At 47.8% G+C, this 10,082-nt stretch overlaps 1 protein-coding gene across 1 annotated transcript; it reads left to right on the top strand.

Moving 5' to 3' along the window:
• Positions 1 to 424: 424 nt before the first annotated feature.
• LOC123149098 (probable polyamine transporter At3g13620) lies at positions 425 to 3,113 on the top strand. Its single transcript, XM_044568633.1, has 2 exons — positions 425 to 1,668; positions 2,307 to 3,113. The coding sequence occupies exons 1-2, from the start codon at positions 807 to 809 to the stop codon at positions 2,888 to 2,890; spliced, it is 1,446 nt and encodes a 481-aa protein (XP_044424568.1). The 5' UTR covers positions 425 to 806; the 3' UTR covers positions 2,891 to 3,113.
• Positions 3,114 to 10,082: the final 6,969 nt, after the last annotated feature.

Here is a 10,082-nt window from a genome sequence, read left to right as displayed (position 1 = left end):
GCGTCAACAGGTCCCACACGCCCCTCCAGCCTCGATCAATAATAGAGCTCCATTTCGAAGGAGCTCAGTATCTTTTAACATAATCTCGTTTTAGGGGCTCGATCCCACTCTTCAGTCAAAGTCAGCAAAGAGGAATTCTCGAGCCTGAAAAAATCCCACTGTAATGAAAATTCCAACAATAATTTGTTTGTTTGTGCCAAGGCATCGGTGATCAGACTCTTACCATGCTTCACGAGTGACACGCTACAAAATCGCACTCTAATTGAGAACGTTTCTTTCTGCCACACGGAGATGTCATGAGCCTCTTTGAAGCTAGCCAAAGCGTGTGGTCACCGGGATTCGGAACTGAAATTTCCACATGCTCCAAGATGCGCGGTCGGCAGGGGAGTAGAGAGCGGGCCCAATCCCCGCCCGCCCGAATCAGTTCCGCAACTTGGACTCATTCGGGGCCAACTGGGCAAGGGCAGAGCAGAGTATCGGATCACATCACATCACGCATAGAATTCGTTGTGCTGCCCCGTCTCCAAATCGCATATCGAATTCTCGTCATGGAATCCGTGGATCTCGTTCCGGTGTTCGTCGGCCGTGCGTGCGCGTGTGTGATCAGTCCTGAGCGCCTTGTCGCTGCACCAACCGCGCGGCCCTGCTAAAGCAGTTATGCCCGGAGAGGATCGCTGTCATATAAACTCGGTCCCCAATGGCTGCGCGAGGCCCAGACCAACCCCCTCCCCAGACTCCGCGGAGCACGAATCCAGGGTCGGTTACAGATTCCCATTCCTATCCCGCCTCCCGCTCCCGCTCCGGGGATGACCGGGGAAATCAAGAACCTCGACGGCGACAAGGCGCTGGCGGCGCCGGCCGATGACGGCGGCGGAGCGGCCGGCCATGGCAGGAAGGGCGGCAAGAACAAGCTGTCGCTGGTCCCGCTCATCTTCCTCATCTTCTTCGAGGTCGCCGGCGGGCCCTACGGCGCCGAGCCGGCGGTGCAGTCGGCGGGGCCCCTCTTCGCTCTGCTCGGCTTCCTCATCTTCCCCTTCATCTGGGCCATCCCGGAGTCGCTCGTCACGGCCGAGCTCTCCACCGCGATGCCCGGGAACGGCGGCTTCGTGGTCTGGGCCGACCGCGCCTTCGGCCCCGTCTCGGGCTCCCTCATGGGCACCTGGAAGTACGTCTCGGGGGCCATCAACGGCGCCGCCTTCCCGGCGCTCTGCGCCGACTACCTCGCCCGCGTCGTGCCCGCCGTGGCCGACGGCGGCGCGCGGGTGGCCACCATCGTCACCTTCAACGTCGCGCTCTCCGTGCTCAACTACACCGGCCTCAGCGTCGTGGGGTGGTCCGCCGTGGCGCTGGGGGTCGCCTCGCTATCGCCGTTCGTGCTCATGTCCGGCATCGCGCTGCCCAAGATCCGGCCGCACAGGTGGGCGGCCACCGCCGGGGACAAGGACTGGAAGCTCTTCTTCAACACGCTCTTCTGGAACCTCAACTACTGGGACAGCGTCAGCACGATGGCCGGCGAGGTGGAGAACCCCGGCAGGACGTTCCCGACGGCGCTCATGTCGTCCGTGGCCATGACGTCCCTCGGCTACCTGCTGCCGCTCATGGCGGCCACCGGCGCCGTCGACGCGCCGCCGGAGCAGTGGGGGAACGGCTTCTTCGCCGACGCCGCAGGTAATTATTTCACTCATTACTTTGATTATTAAAATCGACGCAAACGCATTGCTTTACAACCTTGTTGCTTGCAAGTTGCAACATCACGTTGCCAGCGGTTACATTTCTGTCGATCCACTACAGCTATTGATCATTGTTCTCTCCGTATTAATGCGTATTTCCATGATCATTAGTAGTACTACACCATATGGATGGATTTGGTAACAGTTCTTTAGTGTTGTTGGGATTGCAAATGATTCGTTCCCTTTTGGCATAAAGAATCGTACTCCCTCCGTAAACTAATATAAGAGCGTTTAGATTACTATTTTAGTTATCTAAACACTCTTATATTAGTTTACAGAGGGAGTAGGATATTGTTGCATGTTGTGCACACATACTCTGCAACTGCAAGTTCATGTAACAGATATGTTCAGCCAAGTTATTTTTATGTTCTTAAACTGAAATTGTAGACATTGCAAGTGTTCTGGTAGCATGTTCAGTACCATTCGGCCTATGGCATGTATGAAGCGTGACAGTACTGAAGATATGCAAGACAAAGTTAACTTTTTTTGTCTATAAAAAGGGTTTTCTTCGCAAAAGGCAAGAGTGCCACTTGGCCACAAACCATCTGTGACATGACTAATGTGACTGCAACGCAGGCACGATCGCCGGCGACTGGCTCAAGTACTGGATCGAGGTGGGCGCGGTGCTCTCTTCCATCGGCCTCTACTCGGCGACGCTAAGCAGCGCGGCATTCCAGCTTCTTGGAATGGCGGACCTAGGCCTCCTCCCCCGTGTGTTCGCGCTACGTGCCCCGATCTTCAACACTCCCTGGGTCAGCATCGTGGTCACCAGCCTCATCACCCTCGGCATGTCCTTCTTCAGCTTCAACAACATCGTGGCCGCTGCCAACTTCCTCTACAGCCTCGGCATGCTCCTCGAGTTTGCCACGTTTGTCTGGCTTCGGATCAAGCGGCCAGAGATGTCGCGCCCCTACCGCGTACCGCTGCGACTCCCAGGCATCGTTGTCCTCTGCCTCGTCCCCTCGGGGTTCCTTGTCTTCGTCATGGCCATCGCTGGTTGGAAGGTGTATGCCATCAGCGCTATGTTCACTGCAGCAGGCCTCGGGGTGTATTACCTCATGAAGTTTTGTAAGGTGAGAGGGTTCCTCAAGTTTGGCACCGTCGACGGCGAGGGTTTGATGTATGAGTGTCATCAGGGGAGAGAAAATGTCAGTGTTTGAGGGTTGTGATTCTCTTGGTATCACAAAAACAACACTGATTTGGTGGGTGCAATCATGACATATTGCAAGCCGACCATTTCTCTCCTTTCCTTTCATCAGCAGCGTAGCGAAATAGCATTTTTCATAGCTTACTAGAAGCATATGAGTACATATCATTGCTTTTCTCTTATCTTGGTGGATCTCTGTCTGCTGGCTAATATCTGATGGGTTATTCAGTTCTTGAGCTGCTGGGTTGTTGAGTCGAGCGCTATCCTTTTGCTGGTTATGTTTTTCTAAGAGGTTTTGTGTGGTAGGAGAGAAGCATTGCTTGGTTATGCTTTGTTTGGACTGTATATTTTAGACTGAATGACGGTCGATGGTAGCTTCCTTATACACATGCTCCATACTTTATGAAACCATAAAAAGAACTTTACAATTCATAAATCTTCTATGACACCCAGTTGGATCATGACTTGGTGAAACATATACAAACATGATTCTACGATGTAAAGACATCTCCAACGCCGATCCTCAAACCATCTGCATTCGTCCGGATCACGAAAGCCAGCCAACGCGATTCTGTATCGGTCTGCGGCGCGGTCCAGACACGCTTTCTTCCGCAAACCGGAGACAAACAGGAGGGGGGCTTTGCGGGAGTCCGGACCGCTCTCACGCCCGCTTCTGACCGCCATGGCCCACCCAAACCTCCCTCCTCACTCCCGCGCGCGCTTCCCGCCGGGCGTCAGCTGCCCGCATTCATGCCAATGTAGAGTGCGTCGCTCCACATTGAAGATGGCTTAGGGTGGACGCGGCCTTTCACTGCCTCTACCATTGAAGCGGCGCGCCGGCCGAGGGCACTGTCTGCTGCACGCTCAACTGAACATGACTCCTCGCCGCATTCGAACGCCTCCATTAAACCCGCATGGAAGCTGAGAAATCTACTTCGGCCAGATGCCCGTTAAGGAGCAGCCGACATTAAATGCAACATCGGGCAAGCTCCTCCCATCCACCGTCTTTTTAAATGAGGCCAAGCGCCTGGCAAGAAACACACCACTCCGCTGCTCCCCATCTCCTCTTTCATCATTTTCTCCACCCTTTTGATAGCATCCGACGAGCAGGAAGAGCAGTTCTCCGTCATAAAAACTGGATGGGTGGCCAATCGAGCCGGCTAGATACGAGCGTGGAAGCTCGCTGCTCCACCTCCCTTGCCTAGCCCAATAGAGCAAGTTGCCACCCGAAGCCGGCGTGTGGTTCAGCAAGTCACCGCTCCAAGCCAGCTCGCAGAGGAGTGACGAGTTGCTCCAGGCCGGTATGAAGGGAAGCACAGCGGCACGAGCATCGTCACTGTCGTGGATGACGCCGCGTCATACCATGCCTCCCCGTGCCTGCAATCGCATCATTCGTTGTCAACGCGCATGTAATCGTGCCCTGCCGGCAAAGAAAGAAGCCGACTGTACGGAGATCGATGAGTTAGTGGCCAGCGCGTCCGCGTCCGCCGCCAACATCGAGGGAAAGTAGAACATGGGAGTCCGCACCGCATGGGTCCCAAGAAGGCCACCGCCGCCACGTCACCGGCTAGCACAGCCGGTGACTTACCCGATTCTTCAGCGCAGACCATCCTCGACCCCCGCTTGGGCTCCACGAAAGCGAAGGCGCCCCCTTCCCCTCCGGCGAAGCATCAACCGGCGGTTCCACTTCGATGAGCGGTGGGGAAGTGTGCGACCCTTTGCGCTGAAACATATACCTCCAGGGTTCCCGGCAGTCCGATGAGCTGGCTACTGGACATGAGAAAGACAAAGGGATCTGCCGTGACCGGTCGAAGACTGGTGTAGTATATCCGTATGGTGGGAGTGGAGCTCCGCGTGACTGTACGTGCACATAATTTTACCTTTTTAGTTAAAATATGTCCAAAATATAAATGTTTGCACCTGGCTTGTATGAAATCTGTCATGTTTATACGAAACTCGGCCGTATTTGAACGAATTTCGTCTGGTTAGTTTGAATTGTTGACCGGATGTATGCGAGCAGCGTTGGATGACGGTCTCCCGCATCTGTGTCCGTGGACTGCTCCGTTCTGTCCGCGGACAGATGCGGGGGAAATTTGCAGGTCGCTGTTGAAGATGCCTTAAAAGCTACAAAGAAACCTTTTCCAAATAGTGGCATGAAATTGTCAAGCCCCTCTACTAAGCTTCCAAAGAGAACTACGAATGTTCCGTGAGATCCTCTTCACTGAGGAGCGAAGGGTTTTCCTATGTGATAATACTTTCTTCATTTTTATATAGAAAGCCACAAACTTAAATTATAGGTACTAACGTAAAATTTAATGTACACTTTATAAGCCAGTTTTTCTTTTCGTTTACTGAGATCATTAATACGCAACAAATATGTAAGGAAACTGAGTGGTGGAAGTAGCTAGTGTTATATGACTACATGCATGCAAGTATTAAGCAAGTTACTAGTACGATGAAATGTCATTAATTCTTTCCTTGATTAGTGTTGGTGGATTGTATTGATGCAAAACGTATATTTCATAGTGGCCTTGTATAAGTAAATGGAGGGAGTACTACGTATGCGCCCCTGCGTTGCCACGGGAACCAAATTTTTTTTTAGCACAATGAGAAGATCATACGGGATAAATCTTGATGCAAAGCAAATAGACAAAATAAAATGATGATTTGGTTATATTTTGGTCATTTATTAAACCGGCAAAATAGGTATGTGCCCCTAATTGTTTTTGCTTTATAACCCCGTTCGATTGATATTTATTTGTCTACGGAAAAACAATTTATTGCCATTTATTGAGTTACCAAAAATGTCTGACATATATCAGGTTTTATCATAAGAAACAATTTATTTATGAATCATAAATTTATTTCTGTATATTGTAGACAAGATCTGGCTTAATGGGTTACCAACGATTGGTTTGCTGAAATCTAGAAGGCATGAAAAAACAGAGAAAAAAAGATGGTGAGTGAGACTTTGGATGCAAACAAAGTGAATTATGGAACCTTACATTATTTTAAGTAGGAGCAGTATATATAATAGATATAGATATTTTGATTAAGATTTAGATTAGATCAAATTTAGATTTGGATTTGGATTTGGATTTAGATTAGCTTAGATTTAGATAGGAGAGATGTCCATGTTTCAAAACATTATTCACAGTTTTCAAAATGTTTCCCGTTCTTCAAGAAACTATTTTGAATCACTCCCCTCCCCCCCCCCCCCCCCCCACCTACAAAAAAACAATGTGCTACAAGTTCACTACATTGTCACTTAACCGCTAGATTATGTGCATAAAAAAACACGAAACAACGAAGCACGTGCTAATGGGTTGTCCCGTTTGCTCGGGCCTGACGCAAAATGCGTCATATAGAGACTCCCAAAAATGGGGGGCGCCTACGCCTCACGTTACGTGAGACGATGGCAAACCCTCGCGTCGGGGGAGCCCTAGATGGGACGGCCTAGCCGCGGGGCGGGGGCGGCCTATTTTTTTGTTTTTTCTTCTGTTATCCCGTTTTTCTCTCTTGTATTTTTAATCCCTACGCGTGCCAGCTGGCAGACCCAATACGACACAGGTAGAGAGAAACCTTTAGCGAGAGTTTCCTTCTCGCCTCGCTTAAAGCGACAAATAGTCCCCGTGCAAAAATAGGGGCACGACTATTTCTTGCGGGAGCTCCTATCTGTGAAGATGTGCTATTACCAGTTGTGCTAGTGTGTGTTCGTGGATATAGTACTGAGCGAAATCCATAAGAACCAAAACTCGCGACATCCGAATATTTTTGAAATTTCAAACGCAAAAACATTTTTCTTTAAAAAACCCAAAATGTTTTACAAAAAACAAACACTTTTCAAAACTATGAGCACATTTTCTAAAAAATTAAACATTTTCGACACATTGTTTTTCTGAAACTCTAGATCTTTTAAAAACAAGAATTTTTATAATAAACCGGGAACATTTTTTGAAATTCCCTCAAAAATGGAACATGGACATTTTATGAAACTCTGGAGCAAAATTTCAAAAGAAGAACATTTTTCAAGATGGAACTTTTTTGAAAATAACAAAAATTGGGAATGTGGATACTTTTTGCAAACATGATCTCTTTTTCTCTGAAACTATAGAATAAATTTGAAAATATGACCATATTTTAAATTGACAACAATTACTTAAACAAGAATATTTATTGAAACTTCCGAATAATATTTTAAAACACGAACATTTTTAAAAATTTGCGAACAAATTTTTAATCTTCCAAACAAAAATTGGAAACATGATTTTTTTAAAAAAAATTGCACACAGTTGTTTATATAGAATTAGTTATTGAAATTCCCATTTTTTTCTAAAAGTTGTCAAAAATTTGAACAAAAAGGTAAACAAATTAAAAGGAACAAAAAAGAAAAGGAAAAAAGAAAAAGATAAAACCAAATAATAAGAAACCATAAGAAACCAAAAAACAAGTAGAAACCGGTTCATAAACCTTTTAGAATGTTCCCACAACCGATTAAACCAGGGCGGGAACCTTCCAGAATGTCTCCAAAACTGGATGCTATGTACTCACAGCTTCTATATGGGGCGTCCCAGTTCGATCGCTAGCTTGATTGGGTTTGTGCGAACAATAGGCTACTTGACGCTGAATGCGTTAAATAGAAAAATGAAATCACTAATCAAAGGAAAAGCGGGGAGCAAGTAGTTAACGAGCGCTCCTTTGGGAGCCTTACAATGATCAGCGTCACTTGACGCGCTCTCAGCCGCCCGCCACGTGTCGCGCTCTGAGCGTTCCCTTCGGATTAACCGAGAGTTCTCTTTTGACCTTCGCTTATTAAATTTTACCGTCGGGTATTCCGTGCAATCCCCGTGGATATAGCCATAACCGTCGGATATAACAATGAACTGTCGGGCATTAAATTGGATATTCGAGAGTTGGGTTTTCCCCATCGATACATGCAGTACACCGTCGGTTATTAGCACACATACATGTGAGTTGAGAAAAACCGTCGGGCATTACCATCACCGTCGGCTATTACTTTAATGGCCGACGGCCCGTCGGCTATCAGATTTCACCGTCGGAAATATGGGGATTTCTAGTAGTGATGGTTCCTTCCAACTGGCGATTTGAAGTTAACAAACTGTAGTGGCGGCGACTTGTGTGCCTGCCCATTGAACCACCCAATGCAGACGACGGTTGATAGTATATGATAATTTGCCTCCATTTTATTGAAAGAAAATCAGACTACCCAAGCTGTGACTTGCTCATACTCAATAAATAGTTCATGCAGATAGATGCGGCCCTGTATGTTGATATAGACCAGACCGCGAGAGATGGGCGACAAAGACGACCGCAGCATCAGAGGCGGCTAGGACAGATAAGTCGGCCGCGGCATTGTAAGCCGGTGCGGACGGGAGAGTCGGCCGTAGCCTTGTAAACCAGTACGGACGGGCGAATCGGCCGCAGGGATGCTCCCGGCAAGTTGAAGTAGTCCGGGCCGCAAACTCGGATCCGTCAAAAAGACAACCTCCAAATTTTTCTTACATGTGAAGCCCGCTTGTCATTGACTCTTGTGCCTCTCCCTGTCCGCCGATGTGTGCAGACCTATAGGCCAAAGAAGTGAAGGAAGGGCTCGGTGAGGTGTCCAAGTGCCTCCCGTGTGAGTAGAGGAGGAGGGGCTGGTCTCGGCATGGATCCTTTGCCGACCCGACACTGGAAATGTTGGGGTGCTCAATTTCGGCGTCGTTGACTCGATTTCAGCAAGATTTTTCAGAGGCGAACACTCGATTTCGATGGTGGTGCTCGAGTCTAGGGCCTCTGGGCACAACAGATAGGGGTCCCAGCCGCCACGTTTGGGAATGGATGCAGCGCAATCCAATTTATCTCTCCCTTCTTTCAAATATGAAGGCTAGGAGGTCATAAATGAAGCTCCTATTAAAAACATGGCCATGGAGACAGCTAGGAGGTCATAAATGGCCTTTTAATACTTCGCCTCAATATTGAAGGTTATTAGGCAGTTGTGGGGCTGTTGTCTTCTTCGCTAGAGTTGCTAACTTGCTATTACTACCATACTAATAACTGTACATAGTAGGTCGACTGAGATTTAGTAAGTCGATCTACATGACTAATTCTTTCCTTGCCAAATCTCTCTAACCCTATGCTCAGTGGCGGAGCTAGACGAATAAGTCAGGGGGGCTAAAGAGAAAATATGAATGCTTTGAGGGGGGGGGGCTAATTACTATACTTTCTTGTATTTAAGATCCTTTTTTTTTCTTCAGTGATTACGTGAAGGCTGGGGGCCATAGCCCCCTCAAAGATACACATAGCTCCGCCGTTGCCTATGCTCGCTCATATGTATTCCTCGGCTTTTTGAGTTAAATAATTTACCGATCCTTCCCCACTTCTCTTTTAACATTTCTAGACAAATACTGAACAAGAAACATCTCCGAACAAATTGCTTGTAATGAACTCAAGGGTTTTCCTTCTTCTAAAAATGACGGTATAAACACGAATAATTACACCCGATAGACAGAGAAATGCAAAAAGAATAAAGTAAACATGCACATGGTAAAAAAGAACTACAGATAGTTCTGCACTTCTGCCATGAACCCAGAAGGAATTCCTTGAACATTATGGTACCACTAATTATATGGAGTATATGAAGGAAAATAAATGATGTATTTTTGAAAATTCGCACACACCACTTCAAGGGATCATCAATCAAATTAAGATTGACGTGGTGCAATGGGCATAAGCAAGTGTAGGTCGTTTTGTATTACATTTGTTTCCTTTGGTTTGCGGTTTTTGTAGACAGTTTTGATGGTCAGGGATTTGGGTCCTTTTGTTTGCGGTAGTTTAGGTTGTTCTTGTTGTAACTCTAAAGAACGGTGGTCGTGTATTTCTCCCTCTCTCTTTAATATAATATATGCAGTCCTCTTGTATGGTTCGGAAAAAAAAAACTAACCCCACATCGCTTCGACACCTTGCCACCCCCACGGCAGTCAATTCCCCGCAGGTCACCCACCCCTACAAGTCAGTAGAACCCTACCGCCATAAAATGGACACGCCTCCGGCTGCTCATCGCAGGGGGGCCTTTCATCAGCGAGCCCGACGCAACGCAACGATCTCCCGCCGGCCAGCTGTCGCGCGCGCCAACGTTGATTCATGCGATGTTTTCTCTCCACTGATGCGTGATCCATCTTCAGACTTTCAGGCTTCAGCAGAAG

The sequence above is a fragment of the Triticum aestivum genome, chromosome 7A, assembly GCF_018294505.1.
Source record: "Triticum aestivum cultivar Chinese Spring chromosome 7A, IWGSC CS RefSeq v2.1, whole genome shotgun sequence".
Taxonomy (NCBI): Eukaryota; Viridiplantae; Streptophyta; class Magnoliopsida; order Poales; family Poaceae; genus Triticum; species Triticum aestivum.
This window is presented reverse-complemented; position numbering and strand designations above follow the sequence as displayed.